Source organism: Sorex araneus, chromosome X (genome assembly GCF_027595985.1).
Source record: "Sorex araneus isolate mSorAra2 chromosome X, mSorAra2.pri, whole genome shotgun sequence".
Classification (NCBI taxonomy): Eukaryota; Metazoa; Chordata; class Mammalia; order Eulipotyphla; family Soricidae; genus Sorex; species Sorex araneus.
The window spans coordinates 155,436,747-155,461,088 of record NC_073313.1 but is presented as its reverse complement, the minus strand read 5'-3'; the positions used below and the strand labels follow the sequence as shown (position 1 = coordinate 155,461,088).

General features: G+C 44.6%; 1 gene segment (V, D, J or C); it reads left to right on the top strand.

Annotated features, from left to right (window-relative positions):
- The first annotated feature begins 9,072 nt into the window (after window positions 1-9,072).
- Window positions 9,073-11,075, top strand: LOC105943481 (immunoglobulin heavy variable 4-4-like). The segment is given in 3 exon segments: window positions 9,073-9,169; window positions 9,250-9,570; window positions 11,026-11,075. Coding segments are annotated over 3 exon segments (417 nt in total).
- Window positions 11,076-24,342: the final 13,267 nt, after the last annotated feature.

Below are 24,342 nucleotides of genomic sequence, written 5' to 3'. Positions count from 1 at the left end.
CTCCCTCTCCCCCTGACACGGTGTCTGAGATCATGGACCTCGTGGGCAGGAACGTGCATCAGCGCTGGTTCCTCCTCTTTCTGGTGGCAGCTCCCGGATGTGAGTATCCCCTGGACAGAGGCTCCAAGGTGGGCATGGGGCCTCTGAGCCCGTGACTCACTATGGGTCTCTGTCCGAAGATGTCCTGTCCTAGGTGCAGCTGCATGAGGCGGGGTCAAGCCTGATGACGCCCTCACAGACTCTGTCCCTCACCTGCTCGGTCTCTGGATTTTCTCTGACCAGCATTGTGCACTGGGTCCGCCAGGCCCCTGGAAAGGGGCTGGATTGGATTGATCGTATATGGAGTGACGGAAATGCATTCTATAACCCAATTATTAAGTCCCGAGTCAGCATCTCCAGGGACACCTCCAAGAACCAAGTTTACCTAAAACTGAGCAACTCAGTGCCTGAGGACACAACTGTGTATTATTGTGCAAGTTACACACAGTGAGGGCAAGTCCCTGTGAGCCCAGGCACAAACCTGCTGAGGGAGACAGGGGAGCTGAGGGGTGCCTGTGACCACCAGGGGGCGCTCTGCTACTGGCACTCTGGGCAGGGGGAGAAGTGCTGTAAGGGCTCACTTCCTCCACTTTTGTTTAAATATATGATGAATATTACATTATCCACATGTATAAGTTTTAGTCATTACTTTCTCTTCAAGTTCAAAATTGTTTATTCTCTGACTCATTGTCTACTGGAGTTTCCTGTATTGTTATGTAAGATATGTTTAATTTTCCTTCATTTTTTTAAAGAACAGTTTATTTTATTCTATTTTATTTTTAAATTTTAATTTTTTTATTAATTCACCGTGAGATACAGTAACAAAAATTTCATGTTTGCCCTTCCATCATACGGTTATCCAACACCTATCCCTTCACCAGTGCACATTTTCCACCACCAAAATCCCAATTATTCCCTCTTCCTTTCCGTAATTTTTCCTGCTTGTGTGGCTGACAATTTCCCAGATATCCTTTATATACTTTAGTTGCCTTCGAAATTTCTTTTTTTTTAATATTCACAAATTTTCTTTTATTGAAGCATTCTTTTTTAATTTAAATTTTATTGAATCACCATGTGGAGGGTTACATAGTTCTCAGGATTATGTCAGTTATACAATACTCAAACACCCTTCCCTTCACCAGTGCCCATATTCCATCACCAACCACCCCATTATACCTCCCGCCCCCTCCCGCCCCCCCAGTAAGTGATAAGTTTCACTTCGTTTACGCTTTATCTTGGTTACATTCCATGTTTCAACACATAACTCACTATTGTTGCTAGGGTTTCCCCCCAAAAAAGAAAAGACAGTCCCACTGTCAAGGAAGCATTTGATGGCTCTCCATTGCTGAGAATGTAGAGATATTAAGTCCCGCTGTTTATTACATAACTTTTCTATTTTTTCCCCCCTCGTCCCATGCCACCGAGTTCACGCCTGTTTAGTAATCACCCCGCTGCCTGACAAAGGGAAAAAAAAAACGAAAAAGATGGTTATTTCCCATCATCAGCCGGCGTGGGCCTCTGGCTTAGTTGGTAGTCTGGTAGAATGTCTGCAAGCAGTTTCTGGAACCAAAAGTAATACGCTGGTATTGGCCCCGGCTCGAGATTCCACCAGCGTCCCGCTGTTCCAAGTACATAATAATTTATCCCATTTCCACGCCACCAGGTCCATGTCAGCTTAATGGACATCATACTATGGTTAACGCCACGCCGCGTTTCTTCCCGAAAGAAGGATATTTCTTCTCAGCCGGCGTGGGGATATGGCTTAGTTCAGTCTATAGAGATGGCTACCACTTTGGTAGCCTTCAATATTTCAGCAAAAGACTTACTATTCTTGTTAGGATTTCCCACCAATGTCCGACCCATTAAAAAGGAACCATTTCATATTGGTGATGATTAAATGACATTAGCTTGCGCGGCCATGGCAGCGGCTCGCAGCTTTGAATTTCTGTATAAAGTCCAGGGAAAGTACAGCCAGAAATTACACGTTGCTACAAACTTTATCCCTATTATGGTCACCCCAAAGTCCAACCCGTTACAAAGGAACCATTTCATATTGCTGATGAACACATCACATTAGGTCGCGTGGCTGCGGCAGCGGCAGCGCGGTTTTGGGTTTCTATATAAAGTCCAGGGGAAATTCTGCCTAAAATTCTATCGCTACAATCTTTTACCCTTCAACAAAAAACTCAGTACTATTGTTTGGAGTTTCCCCCCACGGTAAGCCCTGCTAAAAAGGAACATTTACACATTGCTGACAATCAAGAGGTTTTGGATTTCTATATGAAGTCCAGGGAAAATTCTTTTGGTAATTGCATCACCAAAATGATGGCGGCGCCTGGGCCAGTAGCTCTGAGCACACAGTTTGGAGGCATTTTGGGGGCGCCGCTCGTGTCCAAAGTGGTTCAGTTCCCTCCGGGGTCGATCTCGCGCGGGACCGGAAAGGAGCGTCCCCACATGGCTCTGTGCTTAAATGTCGGCGCAGGGCAGATCCGGAAGTCCCGCCCCATCGGCTTTCCCGGGCTTCCTGCATAGTCTAAAAACTGGCTGTTGCCTCGCTGCGTTCAAAAAGAAAGAGTTGAGAGAGAAACGACCATACCCTGCTGGCGGCGCCTGGGCCATTAGCTCCGAGCACACAGTTTGGAGGCATTTTTGGGGCGCCGCTTGTGTCCAAAGTGATTCAGTTGCCTCCGGGGTCGATCTCGCTCGGGGGCAGAAAGGACCGTCCCCACATGGCTCTGTGCTTAAATGTCGGCTACCTTTGAAATTTCGAGACCAGTCCTACCTCCCCTTACATCTGCTGAAAATACAATTGCTAGACAATGTGTTTGTATTGCTTGTTATGGATATAAAATAATGTCACGCGGCCGCTCTCTCTTTAGCAAGTCTAATATTTTCATAATTAGTGTCTGAAGAAATTGCTGCCACAGGTTGCTCGGGTCCGAGATTCCTGTGTGTGTCTCTGGATCGTGGCCATGTGGGAGCTGGTGCTTCTTGCTGGCTTCTAGAAAATTGCGGCCGCTGGGACAGGCGGTGGGACGGCACCTGCCCCCTTCTGGAGCAGTCCAATAAAGAAGGTCTATTGCAAAGTCCCAGGCCATCTCTGTCTCAAGTTGCTCGGGTTCGAAATTTCTATGTCTGTCCTGATTTTCCTCCTTAAAAAAATATTTTTAAACAAATGAGAGTTTTCCATCTTTCATTTTTGTTATTTTAACTGAGGAAATAGTCTGAGAACTGATGCCTGTGCTCGGCCTCTTCTTCCCAGTGATCTGAGCCCCCACCCGATTTTTCTCGGGAACCCCAGTTTGTGGTTAGGATGCAGGAGCCGTTATCATTGGACCCAGTCCATCCTGATGCTATGTTCTCTGTGTACACAGGTGAATGAGACTGTCTGAAGTTATCCTTCTCCCTGGACTTACTTCATTTAATCTGGTATTTTTCAATTCCAGCCATGTTGCAGCAATCTGTGATATTGTGTTCTCCTGTAGCTGCATAGTACACACTGTGAATATACACCACAATTCTTATCCATGAAACTGTGATTAAGAGTTCAGATTACTTTTATGTCCTGGCGAGTATATCAAATGTTACACTGAAATCATCATCATCATCATCATCATCATCATCATCATCATCATCATCATCATCATCATCATCATCCCGTTGATTGTCGAATTTCTGGAGTGGTCTCAGTAATGTCTCCATTCATCCTAGCCTTGAGATTTTAGAAGCCTCTCTTTACTTGTCCTTTACAGTGATGCCACACTGGAGGCTCTTTCAGTGTCAGGGAATGAGACCAAAGATTGTTACTGGTTTTGGCATATGTATATGACATGGCATGTTATTATGGGGGATTTACAGTCAGGGATTTCCTGGTGTAAACTTTGTGAGTGCCATTAGTATCTTAGATACTAGGGTCATAACTATGATGTGTGATGGGTAAACTTTTCCTCCCTTTTCATCTGTTATCGTTTTACTTTAGTGTAGTTTGCTTTGCCATGTAAAATCTTTAGAATTGATTTGGTTTTTGTTGTTTGTTGGATTTTACTTTTAGATGTGATTTCCAATCAGAGTCAAACTATTAACTATCCCTCTCTGGTCAGTATGGAGAGTTCTGTCTACATTTCCTCAATGTTCAAAAAGACTTTGGCCCAATCTACTGACCATTCATGAACCTTCAATAAAATTCTGTGAATGATGTGAATCATAGATTCAGTTGCTTTTTATTCTTTATTTGTTCTCTTCCTTGGTCTGCTTGACCATTCAAGCAACCACTTGCCATCAATTACTGTGGTAATTCTTATGATTTATCTCTGGGCTCCAGATTTCATTCCAATGTGTGATCACTTATGTATATTCCCATAACAAACACATAGTTTACCAGTGAGGCCCTGAGCAGCACCAGAACCCACCCTGCTCATTCCAAACTAGCTCAGGCCCAGACAGTCACACTGGGATGACATCACAGTCACAAAGTTCTAGAGTCTCAGCACTGGTCAGATATTGTGAGTAGAACACAAATCCATGTCCAGATCACCCAGAACCTACACCCTAGATCCCATGAAGCACCAGGAATAATGAAAAACAGAGAAATACTATGATTTCAATGGGTGGGGACCAAATCAGGTAAACACTCAGGTACATCGGAAAATTGGATGCTTTCTGTGGAGACCTGAGAGTAACACTTCTCTCAGTGGTCACTGAGCCTCAGAAAACACTGGCAGGAAGACTCAAAACTCTCAGTGAAGGAATGAAGGATTTCATGAAAATATCATTTGAGGACTGGAGGGATGAAACAGTTGGCATGGTGCCATCAGAAGCCTGGCCCTGGGTACAGAGCCAGAATTAAACACTCAACTGGGTGTGGCCCCAAAACAAAAATAAACAAAAAAGAAAAACTTCACCCAAACTAAAATACACTTAACTATGGACTTTAAGTGGAATGGAAGAAAGAAAAAATGGATTCGAGGGCTGGGGTTCGAGCACTGTGTGTGCATCTTGTTGCTGTGCCTTGTGCTGTAGTGAGCAAAACCACATAAGCATCTCTCAGATTAATGCTTTTCGTACAAGGCTCAACTTCGTGAGAAAGGCAAGTCTGAAGGTCTCAAAATGGTGGGTTACCTGAGAAACTACTGGGGTTATGAATCCAATGTCAATTCTAGTTTGCTTATGTGCTTTGGAAGTTGGAACAGCACCCCAGACTGTGCTGTTTACACAGAGAGGCTGAGGGGAGGTCAACACACACTGTGAAAACACGGGAGGGGAGTGTCTCAAGTCCAAATGAACCGTGATTCTCATTCTCCACAGTTCCATATCTGAGAAATCACCGACAATCTAGAATGTTTGCACCCAGCATGGAAGGTGACTTTGGTTCTGTGTGTGTGGTTAGCACGGGAGAAGCATTGTGGATTTCCAACAACATACACACCAAGTGCAGCATGACACATGATTCACTGATTTCTTTCCCCTGGACTGCATGCCAGTCCTCCGGACACGCGTTTCCTACATGTAGACAGAAGTTTCGGTTCTGTAGGGAAAGTGCTACTAGTTACCTGCTTCCCACTCGAGGGCGCCCGTTCGTTCTGCTTCTCCTTTGATGAACATCACCACTGATCTCTGACTCCCCTCCCTCTTGACTCCCCCCAGCCCAGGACAGCGGTGGATCTTGGGGTTCTGATGTGGTTGGTGCCAACACTCTTCCCAGGAGCACTGGTTCCTGGCTCAGATTCTGTAGCTCTGGAGTCAGAGTGGAGAGGAACAAGGTCAGCGTCACCCTGTGGGGTTTCTCTGCCTTCCATCTGACCTTGCAATGCCCAGGGGATATCAAGCCAACTCTGGGAACCACTAGGGACAGGGGAAGAGGAGGAGGGTCAGCCCAGTCAAGATCATGCCCCTGAGCCATTTTCTCTGTGCTAACACCAGGGTCTCACACCCCCATCTGCTTGAGGTGACAGTGTTTTGGAGAGATTGGCAAGTGACTTATCCCAGAATGCCCAACTGCCACTGGGACAAGACCTCTTGACCTCGGGTGGGAGGGTGACAGACCAAGTCTCTGACCTGGCCAAGGCCCAGCACCCAAACCACCCACATCTGGCTCTCATCATTGCCAGAAAATGGCTCGTCTTCAGGATTGATCTCAGAGAGGCCAGAGAAACATCTGCACTTGAGTGTCCCAGCTCAAAGGCTGAAACCTGCAGCTAACTATGCAGCGGTGTAACACCCCAAACTTCACAGGGCTGCCAGCCCAGGAGAAACGCGGAAATTTGATGGGAACATTGAGTGGAAGCCCACTGGGCTCATGAGTGAAACACTACCACAGAAGGCCCAAGCCCATCTAATAGTTCAGAAAATTCTCAGGCTGGGATTGTAGCAACATCATTAGGACACAGATGTTGTAACAAACAGTGTAAGGTCAATTCATTAGTGACTGACAGAGCAACAGAACCGATGACTGTGGCACTGGTGGAGGGTGACAAAGTGGGAACAACAGGACCCTGAGCAGGGACACCCAAGGTCTGTCTGAGATGAAAGATGCGCAGATAATGTGCTCTCTCCTCTCCCAGCCTGCCTTCTTCCTCCCCTTCATTGTTTTCTCTAAGGCCATGGATGGTACTTACACTTTTCTCTAAGTGGACAGTACAGGCACATCCCACCCCTCTGCCTGTACCCCTTGTGTTTTTTTTCTTTTCTTTTTTTTTCTTTTTGGGTCACACCCGGTGATGCCCAGGGATTACTCCTGGCTTTGCACTCAGGAATCACTCCTGGCGGTGCTCAGGGGATCATATGGGATGCTGGGAATCAAACCCGGGTTAGCAGCATGCAAGGCAAATGCCCTACCCGCTGTGCTATTGCTCTAGCCCCATGATAGAGACTTTGGAGGTGTATTTATGGATGGTTTTATTTCATTGGTATTCGTATTAGCATCACCGCTGAATGCCTGAGCATGTTGTTTAGTTTTGAAGTCTCCAGCCCCTTGTTTTTTCCTTTTTTGTTTTTTGTCTATTTCCCATGTTGCTCAGGGCTTATTCCTGGCTCTGTGCTTAGGGACATTTGTATGTGCTTCTGGGGAACCATTTTGGAAGGTTAGCTACATGCAAGACAGACAGGTTGTCCTCGATATTTTTCTGCTTCCCTCTACCTGTTTTTTTTTTAATCTATACTTGTAGTTGTTTATTCTTGGGGGGGGCTGCAGCAATAGAACAGCGGGTAGGGTTCGATTCCTCTGCCCCTCTCAGAGATCCTGGCAAACTACCGAGAGTATCCCACCCGCACAGCAGAGCCTGGCAAGCTACCCATGGCATATTCAATATGCCAAAAACAGTAACAACAAGTCTCACAATGGAGACGTTACTGGTGCACGCTGGAGCAAATTGATGAACAATGGGATGACAGTGCTACAGTGCTACAAGGTTTTTCACAATATTTGATTACATTTAATATTCAAACATCAACCTCACCACCATTACACATTTCCACTACCGTATTTCCATCCCGAATCCCAAACCCTGCCCCCAAAGCTGAACCAGAAAAATTTATCTTGTATTGCTTGTTATGAATAATACACTCAAATGAGACAAAAAATATATTAGAGGAAAGAGTTTGAAGATCATTGTATTTCACCCAGGAACCATTAAGCTCTTCTATAATACATTAGTATCATGTTGTTAACAGTTGAGCCTTGTATGCTTATATACACATTTGTATAAATATATTTCCCACTGAGATGGTTGTCTTCTCCTTTAAAGGCTTCTACTTTATCAAGTGTAGTGTAAATATACTCTTGGTATATTAGTGGTGTAAATTTTGCGATATCTAGGAATAGATTCATTCCTGGGTGAGGCACATCCAAGCATGTGAAGAGCAGCCTTGAGCACGGGGGCGGTTGGATTCTTGAGCTTTTCGGCTGCCAGGACTGTCTCCGTTGGGACCTCACCCGCCCCATGCCAGGTTGCTCCAAGTGAAACAGCCATTGCCCGGAGTAATTCTTGAGTGCAAAGCTAGGAGTTACCACCAAGCATCACTGACTGGCCTGAAAACAAAAATACAAAAACAAAACTTAAACAGGAATTATCAATTAACTATGTACTTTATAAACAGCTATCAGATACAACTATATTATAATTTCTTTATGGAAAGAAATGAGTACTGGGAAGGGCAGTTTTCATTTGGATATTATTTTATAGAGACACAGACATGAAACAAAGTTAAGTACAACTATAATGAATTATTCTAAATGGTGGTTATATTAAAAATGATTTTTGAAACATAATGCAAACTATTTTCATTAGCAACTTGAAATTTAAATAGCACTTTCTGTAGCACTGTCATCCTGTTGTTCATCGATTTGCTCAAGCGGGCATGGGTAACATCTCCATTGTGAGACTTGTTACTCTTTTTGGCATATCAAATATGCCACGTGTAGCTTGCCAGGCTCTGCCGTGCAGGCGGGATACTCTCAGGAGCTTGTCGGGCTCTCTGAGAGGTATGGAGTAATCAAATCCGGGTTGGCCACATGCAAGGCAAATGGCCTACACACTGTGCTATCACTCTAGTCTGAAATAAAACAAATACAAATAAATAAAATAAATAGTGAAGTGAAATAAACTAGGGATTTCTGATTGTTTGAAAGACACTATCTTTAAAAAAAAAGGACACTATCTTATCTAGGCAGCACCAAGTATATTATTTAGACCTTTGAATATTTTTTTCAGGCTGGAGGGATAGCAGAGGAGTTAAGATGCTGAAGCCTGGTGCTGGGATTAAACCTGACTGGGAAATTGAAATAATTGTGATAATTTTAACTTGTCTAAGAGAGATTATTAAAATAAGTGAGGACCCTCCTATCACCTGTTTCCATGTGCTTCACTGGCAAGTGCTCAATCCACCAGACAGGGTGTGTGAGTTCAGCACCCCAATGTGACAAGAAGATCCAAGGTAAGAAAGTTTCCCCTTATAACAGACTGGGTCACCTCATGCAAATCCCTCTCAGGCTCCGGGGTCAAATGCTCTCTGGGCTGTGGAGCTCACAGCTGTCTCCTCACTCAGGGCTGAGTCTCTGGGGAAGGCAGAGCTGTGCTCGAGGAGAAGATGATTCTGTGGGGTCTTCTCTTCTGCCTGGCGACAGCGCCCCTGGGTGAGTGTCCCAGATGTGACAGGGTCTAGGGGAGGGGGTGACTGCAGGGACTGACAGTGACTGATTCCCCTTGTCCCCAGGTGCTGTGTCTGCTCTGACCCTGCAGGAGTCGGGCCCAGGCCTGGTGAAGCCCTCCCAGACCCTGTCCCTCACCTGCTCTGTCTCTGGGGGCTCTGTCACCAGCAGTAACTACTGGCATTGGATCCGCCAGCGCCCTGGGAAAGGGTTGGAGTGGATGGGACGCTGGTCAGGTGGTACCAGCTACAACCCAGCATTCCAGGGGCGCATCTCCATCACGGCTGACCCCTCCAAGAACCAGTTCTCCCTGCAGCTGAGCTCTGTGACCTCCGAGGACACAGCCCTGTATTACTGTGCTAGAGACACAGTGAGGGGAAGTCAGGGTGAGCTCAGACAAAAACCTCCCTGCTGGGAGAGTGTGTACTGCAGGAGGCCACAGCCAGCAGGGGGCATTATGGCCCCTACCTAAAAGAAAAGATGAAAAGCAGTAGCTGATGGGGTGACTGGTATTTTGCCTCTCATCTAAGGTCTCTCCAGGGAACGTTTCTAGGTTCCTTACTGGGCCTTCCACTGATGTATCCAAATTTGATAAGCTAAATTTACTTGACATGATTATATCAAAGAAAGAATGAAACTTAAGGAGCACAAGATAAACATGCCTGTTAAGTATTATTTTTTATTCTTTTTTTCTTTGTTTTCCTGGACAGGTTCTTTATAACTCATGTACTTACACGTTTATCCCTCCAATGAGCCAAATGTCAGTCTCTTGGGATCCGCAGGACAACTGATGGGTTAAGACATGAAGTCCCCAGGATGCTGATGGTGCCTGTTCTTCAAGCTGAGAAATGAGTTCTATGATGATCAGAGCATTGACTCATCTTCATCCACCTCCTTCTCTTCATCACTTCATCACTATGTGTCCACCACGGGGTTTCTCTGCTGCCTCCTGTTTTCTGCAATGTTTTCCCTCAGAAATCACAAAGGAGGTCACTTCTGTGGTTAGAGTAACGGCCACAACAGATGATGACCCCATGATTCATCCCATAGATGGGCCGGGTGGGTGCTGCCCTATTCATGGGATATGCCTGAAAACAGCACCCCGTGCATGCACAGGGTGTCAGAGATGTTCCCTTTGAGTCTGGGTCCAGTGATCTATCTTCAATACTGATGGGATTTCCCATTGACACTCTCTTCTGCACACAAGCGACCCCCAGGGAGCATCATTGCACAGGGAGCAGTCTCTCCAGGAATGACCTGAGGAACAGTATCAAAGCCAGTTAGGTCACAACTGGTCACGGGTAAGAGTCCTTGCCTGAATCTCAGATGAACACGGTTTATCCTTGATAAGGGGCCCCTGGAGCTCCTCAGCTCCCTCCTCAGTCCTGGGCCTGAGGCTTCACATCAGACAAGGGTTCCCAGACTGCCGGGGCAGCAGGACCTGGACTCGCTGTTCCTGGGTGGGGAACAGGCATTGCCCAAGCCAGTGTTGATGGAGCATCTCAGCTTCCTATCGTGCTGCTCACGGACCCCAGATACCTGCTGGAAATAGCAGCATCTTAATTCCTACATGTCTGTGTGTGAACGTGAGTGCATGCAGGTAAGGGAAGGGTCACCATAAAAGTGCACGCCTTCATTAACTTAGTTGGCCTGAAAAAAAATTAACATTAAACAGAAAATAGCAGTACTAGGTAGCAGGTTAAAATATCCCTATTTGATGTGAATGAATAGCTAACATACTAATAGGGAATCATTTCCACAGTGAACAGTGAACATACCAGCAGGGTCCCCATGAGCCACAATTTCTCACCTTATTTTCCACTATTCCTATGCCTCCGCAGCCCTTTCTGAGATTTACGAATTCTCTGGTGTTCCACAGTCCCAGTTCTAACGCACACACTCTGTCTTTATGTGTTAGCTATTGACACACAGCTGAGGTCAACCCGTCTATGTTTCACCTCACCTCTCACCTATAATCAGCCAATCCTTTCAGTGTGACTCTGCCTCTCTCCCTCAGTCTCTCCTTCAATCCCTCTACGGTCTCTGCTCTGTGTCCTCCAAACCCATCTGTCATTAACATCACCAGCATGTCTTTGGCATTCTTCAGAATTGCCGTCACTCACATCTCTCAGTCCATTCAGGTTCATCTCTAATTTCTCTACTTAAAACAAGATCAGTCAACAAACACCCATCCTAGATATGAAAATAACTTCTAGGGACGAAGTAAAAATTGGAAATTCTATAAACTAAGAGCTATTGTCAATGTATCAGTGGTGATTAATATTGGTAAACAGGGCAGTGATCTAAGTTGCACAGGGGAAAGGAAGATCATTAGTGAAATAATGATTTTCCTGTTGTGCTGGTGGGGGACACACGGACATACAAGGTGTATACAGACATACATTTGTGGCTAGGCAACACCTCTTACTCTATAGCACTGATATGCCAAGAGTAGCATATTGGATGGAGTGCAAAAAAAAAAAAAGGAACCTCTCTGGGGGAGAAAAAGTACATATATATAAGTACACAAGTCTCACCCTTAAACAACATGTTAGAAATCTCTTACATATCTTATAGAAGGGCTTAATGGCACGGAGGAAAATACAACCATCTTTGTACACATTCTCTATGAAAACTTGTTTGGATCATTTTTAGTGGATCATTCATAACAAGCAATACAAAATGAATTATTTAAGTCCTGCTTGGGGGCAGATTTTGGGGATCAGAATGGAAACATTCAAAATATGGTTGTGGGAAGGTGTAATGGTGTTGGGGAATGGAGTTAGAATATTAAATATAATAAATTAGTATGAAAATTATTAGAATAAAATTATTAGAATAAAATTTAAAAATAAATACAAAACTAATTTAAAAATAATTAAAAATATGTTCCTGGTTGTGCAGATATGAGTAAAGAGGCTCCACCATTTTTTTCTGAGTTAAAACACAGGTGAGAACCAGGTCAATATTCTGGGCTACCCCAGGCATGATCAGTTATAAGGATAGTTGAGACCTAGCAGGGAGCTAAACCCATAACAAATAATTAGGTCAAACACGCCTAAAATTCATATGGAACAATACATCCCAGGACTAGTTACAGCAATTCTTGGGGAAAAGATGTGAGGCATCACGTTTTCCAACTTCAAACTGTAGCACAAAATGGTAGTAATTAAAAGAGTATGATATTGTAAAACAGACAAACCCCAGAACCATGGATGAATATCCAGATGAATATCCAGACAGAGACCCTGGCATATATGATCATTTAATCTTTGAGTAAGGAGTAAGAAATATGAACTGGAGAAAGGAAAGCTGCTTCAAGAAGTGGTGCTGGGTAAACTGGGCATCTACATGTTAAAAAAAAGAACTCAGCCCTTTCTCTAACACTATGCACAGAAGTCAGATTAAAGTGGATTAAAAACCTCAACCTCAGACTTGAATTCATAAGTCACATGGAAGAAAACATAAGCAAAAACCTCCATGACCTTGACGCTAAAGGCACCTTCAAACATAAAACATGACAGACCAAGCAAGTGGAAGCAGAGATTAACAATGGGACTTCATTAAACAAACAACTTTCTGCAAATTAAAAGAAATTGTGGCCAAGATACAGAGACAGCCTGCAGAATTAGAAAAAGTATTTATGCATTACCCATCTGAAAACTGGTTAATTACAAGGATATGTAATGTACTGTAGAACTTTACAAGAAAAGACATCCAACCTGATCAAAAGTGGGGAGAAAAAAATGAGCAGAAACTTTCTCAAAGAAAACACTCTGATGTCCAAATGGCACATAAAAAAGCAGTTTATATCACTAATCATCAGGGAGATGCAAATCAAGCAACAAGGAGGTATAATCTCCCACCACAGAGACTGGCACACATCCAAAAGAACAAGAGCATCCAGTGATGGCACAGATGTGGGGAGAGGGGAGAAAAGGGTTCACATTCATTGTGGGAATGCCCACTGGTTGAGCCGTTTTGGAAAACAATATGGACTTTCCACAAAAAAATAGATTTGATCCAGGAATACCACCCTGAGGGTACAAAACACACAGCATAAATGCCATCTGCATTTCTATGCTCATGGCACCACTATTCACAATAGTCAGAATCTGGAAACAACCCAACTGCCCAGATGACTGAATAATGAAACTATGGTACATTTACACAACAGAATACTATGCAGTCACTAAGAAAACTGATATGAGGAAATATGGTTATAAATGGATGGGCATGGACAGTATCATGCTGTGTGGAAGAGTGAGAAGGACAGGGACAGCTATAGTACAACTGCATTCATTTCTGCTATATGAAAACAATAGCATGAGCTATTATCCAAGGCCAGGATAAACAGGGGCCAGAAGGATTGGTGCATGGTTTGAAGTGAACCACAAGAGTGTGGGGGGCAAAGGGCAGTTAGGACAGAGAAGGCACCAGTATGACAATAAGAGTTTGGATTGATCACTTTGGGCACACACTGAGTATAGAAAGTAGTAAAGGGATATACCTGATAACCTTTTAGTATCTTTATTGCAAGCCGTAATTCCACAATGAGACAAACCCAGACAGAGAGAGAGAGAGAGAGAGAGAGAGAGAGAGAGAGAGAGAGGAATAGTGGCTGCCATAGAGGCAGCTGGGGTGGGGGAGGGCAAGAATGAAACTGGGCACATTTGTTGGTGGTAAATGTACCCTGGTGAAGGGATGGGTGTTGGAACATTATATGTTTGAAACCCAATCATGAACAACTTTGTAATTGTGTATCTCACTGTGGTTCAATTCAAAAAATAAGTTTAATTTTCTTCAAATGATGGATATCTAATCATTATGCAAAAATGATATCCAAATAAGGACAATCTACGTTTCTCTCTCACTTGGGGAACACACCTGAAGTGCTTTGTGTTTACTCCCTGTGAGGGCAAAACTGATGCCATGACAAGCTGCAGCTAACATTGTCTCAATGAGGCCTCAGTTTCTGTTTCCCCAGAGCAGGACTTGCAGTTTCTGGTAAACTCCCAGTTGAGTAATTTGCCAAGATAAGGAATTGGGCAGTTGGGTCTGGCCGGTCATGAGGGGTCACTGTCCCCTCCTTAGAAACTGTCCCTAACCATTGCCTAATTGCTGGCCACCATTGTAATAGGGCCAATGCTAAAAATAGACCAGTATATAAATTGCCTCTTAACTCTGAACCCTATATAAACTGCTTGTCATTTGGAGTCCTTGTCCTTGTCAAGACTCCACTGTGTTGTATGAGACTTGGACCCTAGTTTGAGCTACTGCTGGCTCAGGCTAGTCTTTGGGATGTAGATTTCAGGTGGGGCGGGGGCGTTTATATTTGAAGTGTAGATTTCAGGTGGCAGCCCAGCCTTGTCTTTGGGATGTAAATCCAAATGCTTGCAGCCCAAGAAATGTTTTGGTTTTGTATCTTCTTTCCAGAGGCCAAAATTACTGGCCTGCAGATGCAAGGAAACAATGCATGTTTTGCTGCCTCAATGTTCTTTCTGTAACTTCTTTTGATGCCTTTGATGATGTCACTGTATCACACCCTTTAGAGGTACCATGATCAATAAAAGGAGACTATAGGGCTCTACCTTTGTCTTAGAGTCAGAGAGAACCTAGGGCCTCCATGAAATACATTTCTGTTGCATTCCTTGTCTCAGTGCCTCTAACCGCACGAATATTCAAGCAACAGAAACAAGTTTTTATAGATCAAGAACATTCCCTGTTGTCTGGTGTTGTTGCTTTAGGAAACAGTCCCATCATTGTGAATCTCCTTGTCCTCTCCAGATTATATCTGAGTCTGGGGGTTGTAATACTCATTCGTCTCAATAATCATGTAGCCTGAGTTGCTGTTAGTTTATCTCATGTTTATTTTTAGTAGAATCTTGCTGAACTTGCTGGGTGTTTTGATAACATTTGCTGTTTAATGTTGACTTATTTTGTTTTGTTTTGTTTTTCGCTTTTTGGGTCACTCCCAGTGATACTCAGGGGATAATCCTGGCTCATGCACTCAGGAATGACTTCTGGCAGTGCTCACGAGACCATATGGGATGCTGGCAATTGAATCCAGGTTGGCCACTTACAAGGCAAATACCCTACCTGCGTGCTATTGCTCCAGCCCCAAAGGCTGACTTTTTTAACATCAAATTATAAATCACACTTTCTGATTCCTTAGATTTAACGCAACCTTCTGGTGTTCCATGTAAATAGGGGTCCACTTATGGTACACTTCTATGACACAGGCCGTGTCTAGTTTCATGTATTTGGATGCAGGGTAGGGTCTCACATGTCACTGCTTGGGGCTTGCACGGTGGACATTTGTAGAATGTGTGAGTCTTTGCACGAACCAAAACTCTGACCCAATAGATTGTGTGCTGAGGAGCCTTTATTATGTTTTTCTAAGCACCATAGAGGGTTGGGATTCTTCAGTGATGACCCCTAAAAATAGGGACCTGAGGTTCATGGTCATCTTTTGCACACGGAGTTGTACACAGGACAGACCAGGTTTAGGTGCTGCTGGCCTGGCCAATCACACCAGGAAGGTCACCTGGGTAGAAACATCTTCCTTGTCCCAATACAAAAGAGAATAAACAAATCCACCCTAATAACTACCTTGATATTAGGAAGTGATGCTGCTCCAGGTGAAGGAATGTTCATGCAGAATGAGAGAGTAAATAAGGCAAAAATGGATTAACCATGGATTGGATGGAACACAATCAGAATTTATTGTGACAATGACACACCCTGTTAGGCCTCAGGTTTTCCATAAGCAGTAGGAGAACAGGAACTACCACACAGGGACACCCAGGGTCAGGGGCCTGTCTACAGGGTAGAGGCCCTCGGGGGGCTGGGTTTGGTCATCAGAGACCTGAGACACGGGACTCTCCTCCCCAGCTGCCGTTTCCACCTCAGAAATTCCTGTTTCCTGAGAGCTCCTCAGCATGTTTCCTGTGCTGGAGGAGGAGGCCTGGCTCTGACAGGACCCCAGGGACAGGCCTGAGTGCTCTGAGCCACAGTCAGCACCTCCTCCCAGGGAGCCCACACACCAGCCTCCCCCGGGTCCCCTCCTTTCTTTACAGAGGCTCCTCTATTCAAATCTGCTCTAGGACCCAGGATTAAAACCACGTTCACACTCACCCCAACTCGGGCTCCCTCTCCCCCTGACACGGTGTCTGAGATCATGGACCTCGTGGGCAGGAACGTGCATCAGCGCTGGTTCCTCCTCTTTCTGGTGGCAGCTCCCGGATGTGAGTATCCCCTGGACAGAGGCTCCAAGGTGGGCATGGGGCCTCTGAGCCCGTGACTCACTATGGGTCTCTGTCCGAAGGTGTCCTGTCCTAGGTGCAGCTGCATGAGGCGGGGTCAAGCCTGATGACGCCCTCACAGACTCTGTCCCTCACCTGCTCGGTCTCTGGATTTTCTCTGACCAGCATTGTGCACTGGGTCCGCCAGGCCCCTGGAAAGGGGCTGGATTGGATTGGTGTTATAGGTACTGTTCGGGACACAAACTATAACCCAATTATTAAGTCCCGAGTCAGCATCTCCAGGGACACCTCCAAGAACCAAGTTTACCTAAAACTGAACAACTCAGTGCCTGAGGACACAGCTATGTATTATTGTGCAAGAGACACAGTGAGGGCAAGTTCCTGTGAGCCCAGACACAAACCTGCTGAGGTAGACAGGGAGCTGCAGGAGTGTGTGTGACCACCAGGGGGCGCTCTGTTCTCGGGACTGCAGGGGTATGCCCAGGAGCAGGTGTGGAGGGGCCTGAAAGAATGTTACATTATTTTCTTTCTTCTTCATTCTTTGTTAAAAAATTTATTTTTATGATGCAGAAAGTCTCTTGCCCGCATTCCTGGCTGTCTTCCCCGGGATCCCTCAGAGGGGATGGGCTCCAGCTTCCCTCCCCGCCCCAAGCAGAGCTCCCAGCGGCCAAAGACCACCAGAACCTAGCTACAGCCATGCTAGAGGCCCCTCTCCACACGTTCGGACAAGCCTCACGCATGAAGGTACCGGCAGAGGAACCCAGGTGTGTGTAATCCCATCAACGGCAACATCCACAGACTTAAAAGCAAGCTCCCGATATCTTATAACCTACTTTTCCCTCTGGGAGAAACTCGCAAGCTACTGAGAGCTTCCTGCCCACATGGGACAGCCTTGCACGCTTCCCATGGTGTATCCATATGCCAAAGCCAGTAACCAGCTGAATCTCATTCCACTGACCCTGAAAGAGCCTCCAATGCAGCATCGTTGGGAAGGCCGAGAAGAGAGAGGCTTCTAAAATCTCAGGGACAGGATTAATGTAGAGGTTACTGAGACCGCTCAAGCAACTCGACAATCAACGGGATTTCGTGATTATGATCATGATGCAGTTATTATTGTATCACTTTGTGATCTTCACAATGATGCTCATAATTAGATTTCTGGAATATAGTGTTCTAACACCTTTCCCTCCACCAATGTATATTCCCAATTTCCCTCCTGTCACTGCACACACCTGACCTTCCCCCAACACACCCCACCTGCCTACCTATGTGGCAGGCTTTTCTTTTTTTTTTTTTTTTTGCTTTTGTCGTCACACCAAGAGATGCTCAGGAGTTACTTCTGGCTCTGCACTAAGGAATTACTTCTGGGGATGCTTGGGGGACCCTATTTGATGCTGGGGATCAATCTCATCAGGCACATGCAAGGCAAACACCCTACCCACTGTACTATAGCTCCGGCCCCTATGGTAGGCAGTTTTCTTCTCTTTCTCTGTTTCTGTCCAACTGTCTCTGTCTCTTTGTCGCTGTCTCTGTCTCTGTCTCTCTCTTGGCATTGTAGTTTGGAGTAAAGATACTGACTCTTTATTTTTGTACAACTCCTTTTCCCCCCTTTTTGGTGGGTCATTTTCTTTTCTCTCTATTGAAATATGTTAAGCAAATTTAATAAACAAATTTTACTAATTACTTTCTCTTCTAGTGCAAAATTGACTATTCCACAACCTATTCAAATTCTCTTAGAGACTGTTATATCCCATTAGATCAGGTGTGGTCAATTTTTCTTCAATAAAGATCATTCCTTTTCACAAAAAGAAGAGATTTCTCTCATTATGTTCTTTATTGTCACTGAGGGAACACAATGACAATAGTCTGAGTGTTGATGCTGTGGGTCCCAAACTCTCTGCACTCCTCCCTGCACCAAATCCCCACAGACTCCCACACTCTGCTGTGGCCCGTGTGCTTGGCCTCTTCTTCCCAGTGATCTGAGCCCCCACCCGACTCCTCTTGGGAACCCCAGAGTGTGGTTAGGATGCAGGGGCCATTATCATTGGATCCTATCCATCCTGACGCTCTGTTCTCTGTGTACCACAGGTGAATGAGATTATCCACATGTATACTTTTCCCTGGACTTACTTTTAATTTGGTATTTTTCAATTCCCTCCATGTTATAGCAATCTGTGACATTGTGTTTTCCTGGAACTGCATAGTACACACTGTGAATATATACCAGAACTTATCCATGAAACTGTGATTAAGCATTAGGATTATTTTTATATCCTAGCCAGTATATCAAATGTTGCACTGAATTATATTTACTTGTATCTTCTCAGATTGATGTTTTCAGATTTGGGCAATGTTGCCAAAAGTGGAATCACTGGGTTATATGAAAATTCTATTTTCAACTTTTAATAGAAACTTACTAATGTTTTGCATAGACACTAATGAGACAACAATTCACAAGTTAGAAACATAGCAGGTAGCCTGTTATGAAGAATTAGGGTAGTTTTCATGCCTCTGCCAGTAATATAAGCATTACAACAAGCATAAAGTCACTTATTTCTTCTCAAATTAATGTTTTCAAGTTTGGGTGCAGTTATCTGGGCGAAAACACTTGGTCATATAGAAATTATTTTAATTAAGATATTTATTGAATCACCATTAATCATAAAGTTACAAAATTATTCATATTGTGGAAACTTTGTTCTCACTTTTTTTATTTTTGAGAAATCGCCTTACTATTTTTCATGATTAGAACCAAACAACCAAACCCGAACATGTTGATCTGTTAGAACTCTGCTCTCGGGACCGCAGGGTTCTGCCCAGGAGAAGGAGTGGAGGGGCCTGAAAGGATGTTACATTCTTTTCTTTCTTCTTCATCCTTTTCTTAAATCTTATATTATGATACAGTTATTCACTACACAGCCACCCACGCTCCAGGCCGCTCTCCGGACACTTGGGCCAAACCTCATGCACGAGTGAAGCCCCACAAAACCAGGTAAGCAGAACTTTGCGACCTTGAACTCTAGGTTCAAGGAGACCCAGAAACAAGATCCTCTGTCTGACTCCTCCAATCTCATTGTTTCCTCTTTTGTTGAAATATATAAAGAAAATTTCATTATACACGTATGTAAGTTTTAGTCATTGCTTTCTCTTCTAGTACTAAGTTGTTAATTCAGTGTCTCAGAGTCTACTGTAGACTCGTGTTTTTCTGTAAGGTATGTTTGATTTTCCCTCTCAAAATACACCTTTAAACAAATGAGGGTTTCCCCCTTTTATCTTTGTTATTTTAACTGAGGAAATAATCTGAAAATTGATGCTGGTAGATCCCAAACTCCCTGCGTTTTTCCCAGCACCAAATCCCCACACACCCCCACGCTCTTCTGTGACCCCTGTGCGCGGCCTCTTCCCAGTGATCTGAGCCTCCACGCGGCTCCTTTCAGGAACCCCAGAGTGTAGTTAGGATGCAGGGGCCGTTATCATTGGTTCCTGTCCATCCTGACACTCTGTTCTCTGTGTACCGCAGATGAATAAGATTGTCTGAATTTGTCCTTCTCCCTCTGACAAATTTCACTTTATCTGATATCCCTAGTTCCATTCATGGTGTAGAAAACGTTGATTTTTGTCTTGTTTTATAATTGCACAGTATCCCGTTGTGTATCACTGTATCATGGTCATCCCATTGTTTATTGCTTTGATTGAGCGGGCACCAGTAACGTCGCTATTCCTCCCAGCCCTGAGATTTTAGCAGCTTCTCCTTACTCGTATTTCCCAACAATTGAAGGGTCTTTCAGGGTCAGGGAAATGAGACCTATCATTACTGTTTTTGGCATATTGAATACGCCACAGGTAGCTTGCCAGGCTCTGCCCATGCGACCGGGATACTCCCAGTACATTGCCGTGCTCTCTCAGAGGTATCATCATCATAATCATCATCATCCCGTTGATCGTCAATTTTCTCAAGTGGTCTCAGTAACGACTCCATTCATCCTAGCCCTGAGATTTTAGGAGCCTCTCTTTTCTCGTCCTTCCCAACGGTGCCTCACTGGAGACTCTTTCAGGTCAGGGGAATGAGACTTATCATTATTACTGGTTTGGCATATCAATACATCACAGAAAGCTTGCCAGGCTCTCCAATGTGGGCAGAAAACTCTCGATAGCTTACCAGGTTCTCTGAGAGGGAGAACTAGGCTATAAGATGTTTTCCTGTCTTCTGAGAGGTATGTGTGTGTAAATATATATATACACATATATATATATTACTCTCTATGATTTGTTTCCTACTCTCTGAACTCCATCAGATATGGTGTGGTAATTATGGAAAATGGTAGGAAGTGTCTTATACTGTGTCTGGGATCCTTGGGATTTCATTCATGAGTGAGGCTCGGCCAGAGCATCGAGAAACTTGGTCTGGAATGTGGCGGTGGTTTGGTAGTGGAGGTCGGCTGCGGGGTCTGGGTCCCTAGGGGCAGGGAGCTTTCTCACCCGTCCCCCTCTGGGGCACCCCAAGTGAAAACGGCCTGGTGCGGAGTCTGTTGGCATGGCTATGGGACCCTCATTTTATACTCCCTTCTGGGAGGAGCAGCCGTTGAGCTCTGGAGGGTGGCCAAAGAGGAGATTATCTGCTGCCAGCAGGTTGTGCCTTATGACTGTGATCCCTGGATCACTGGAGATTGGGGGATAGCAGGCAGAGGATCTCTGCTTCCGGGTCCAATTGAGTCCAGGGTCCAAGGTCACAAAGTTCCACACTGTCTGGGTTCCGTGGGACTTCATCCATGTGTGAGGCTCAGCCGGAGCGTCAATTTCTTATCCATGAAATTCTCATTAAGCATTAGGATTGTTCCCATACCCTGGCTACTATTCTAAAAGGTACAACAAACATATGTTTACATGTATTTTCTCAAATGACTGTTTTCATGCTTATCTGAAGATCCCCAAAGTAGAATCACTTGTAACTTGGAGATTCTATTTTCACTTTTTAGAGAAATCTCAGAGTGATTTCCATAGATATGTTCCCACAAACATAGAAAGAGTGTTTCCTTTGATAACATTCCAACACTGGTTGTTTCCAGTATTTGGGATGTAAGCAGTTCTCACTGGGGAGAGATGGCCTTCATTGTTCTTTATATTAACATTTCACTCATACTAACTGTTGAGCAACACCTTTTCATATGCCTACAGACTTCGAAATGATGCTTTAGAAAAATATCTATTTTTCACAGAACTTTGTGATTTGTGATTTATTCTGATGTTGATCTTGGTGAGTGCTATGAGTATCTTAGATATTAGGTTGGATCTGATGTTAAGTGGGTACACGTTTTCTCCCAGTCAGTAGGGTACCTTGATTTTAATGTCGTTTACATTGCCATTAAATTAAAACCTTTTTTTTTAATTTAAATTTTATTGAATCACCATGTGGAGGGTTACATAGTTCTCAGGATTATGTCAGTTATACAATACTCAAACACCCTTCCCTTCACCCGTGCCCATATTCCATCACCAACCACCCTATTATACCTCCCGGCCCCTCCCGCCCCCCCCCCAGTCCCCGCCCTTGTAAGTGATAAGTTTCACTTCGTTTACGCTTTATCTTGGTTACAGTCCATGTTTCAACATATAACTCACTATTGTTGCTAGGGTTTCCACCCAAAAAAGAAAAGACAGTCCCACTGTCAAGGAAGCATTTGATGGCTCTCCATTGCTGAGAATGTAGAAATATTAAGTCCCGCTGTTTGTTACATAACTTTTCTATTTTTTCCCCCCTCGTCCTGCGCCACCGAGATACGCCTGTTTAGTAATCACCACGCTGCCGGACAAAGGGAAAACAAACCAAAAAAGATGGTTATTTCCCGTCATCAGCCGGCGTGGGGCTCTGGCTTAGTTGATAGTCTGGTAGAATGTCTGCAAGCAGTTTCTGGAACCAAAAGTAATACGCTGGTATCGGCCCCGGCTCGAGATTCCACCAGCGTCCCGCTGTTCCAAGTACATAATAATTTATTCCCTTGTATCCTATTCCCACGCCACCAGGTCCGTGTCAGCTTAATGGACATCATACTATGGTTAACGCCACGCCTCGTTTCTTCCCGAGAAAGAAGGATATTTCTTCTCAGCCGGCGTGGGGATATGGCTTAGTTCAGTCTATAGAGATGGCTACCACTTTGGTAGCCTTCAATATTTCAGCAAAATACTTACTATTCTTGTTAGGATTTCCCACCAAAGTCTGACCCGTTAAAAGGGAACCATTTCATATTGGTGATGATTAAATGACAATAGGTTGCGTGGCCATGGCAGCAGCCTCGCGGCTTTGAATTTCTGTATAAAGTCCAGGGAAAGTACAGCCAGAAATTACACGTCGCTACAAACTTTAACCCTATTATGGTCCCCCCAAAGTCCAACCCATTACAAAGGAACCATTTCATATTGCTGATGATTAGATGACATTAGGCTGCCTCGGCTGCGAGGTTTTGGGTTTCTATATAAAGTCCAGGGAAAATTCTGCCTAAAATTCTATCGCTACAATCTTTTACCCTTCAACAAAAAACTCAGTACTGTTGTTTGGAGTTTCCCCCCACGGTAAGCCTTGGCAAAAAGGAACATTTACACGTTGCTGACAATCAAGAGATATTAGGTCGCGGTTTTGGATTTCTATATGAAGTCCAGGGAAAATTCTTTTGTTAATTGCATCATTCGCTGGCAGCGCCTGGGCCAGTAGCTCCGAGCACACAGTTTGGAGGCATTTTGGGGGCGCCGCTCGTGTCCAAAGTGGTTCAGTTACCTCCGGGGTCGATCTCGCGTGGGGCCGGAAAGGAGTGTCCCCACAAGGCTCTGTGCTTAAATGTCGGCCGGCACCGGGCGATCCGGAAGTCCCGCCCCATCGGCTTTCCCGGGCTTCCTGCATAGTCTAAAAACCGGCTATTGCCTCGCTGCGTTCAAAAAGAAAGGGTTGAGAGAGAAAAGACCATACCCTGCCGGCAGCGCCTGGGCCAGAAGCTCCAAGCACACATTTTGGAGGAATTTTGGGGGCGCCGCTCGTGTCCAAAGTGGTTCAGTTGCCTCCGGGGTCGATCTCGCGCGGGGCCGGAAAGGAAAAAATTAAAACCTTTTAATTGATTTAGTCCCATTTATTTATTTTCCTTTCCTTTGTCTTTGCCAATAGAGTGAAACTCTAGATGAGCTTGCTAAGATCAGTTTCGTAGAGAGACTGGCTGAGGCTATATTCTGCATATTTTAAGGATACTGCTGCCAAAGCTATACCAAAAGTCCACTTTTAATTAAATTCGGTATGTGGTGTGAGCTATGGATTCAATTCTATTTTTATTGTTACTATTAAACACCATTTGTTGAAGAGCTTTTCCTTGCTTCATTCCATAGGATGGAATCTTTCACCAAAGATTCACCATAAAAGATCTAAGCATTTATTCTGGGTTCTCAATGCAATACAATTAGACTGAGACTTTATATTCCTGAAACTCAAGGGTTAATTTCTATAGCTTCATGATATTATTTAAAGCCTGTTCCCCAGGGGATGTCACAGGTCTCAGTGAGGCCCAGTCAGCACCGTAACCCACAGTTATTCCTGCCAACTGCCCTCTGGCCCTCCCAGGTCCCCTGAAAATACACCACAGTTTTGGTGGCTGCCAGAAGTTACTAGAGTCACAGCCCTAAGCTGAATAGAGTGAGGAACTTCACACAATCCAGGTACAGACCACAGGGCACTTACACTCTCAGCTCCCACAGAGCACCGGGACCAAAGAAAAAATAATTCTATTGTTTAATGAATGTGGACTGAATCCAGGTAAGAACATCAGAACATTCGATGGATGCTCTGTGGGTGTTCAGAGAGTAACAATCCTCTCAGTGCTCTCTGACTTGAAGAAAACACTGACAAGGAGACTCAGG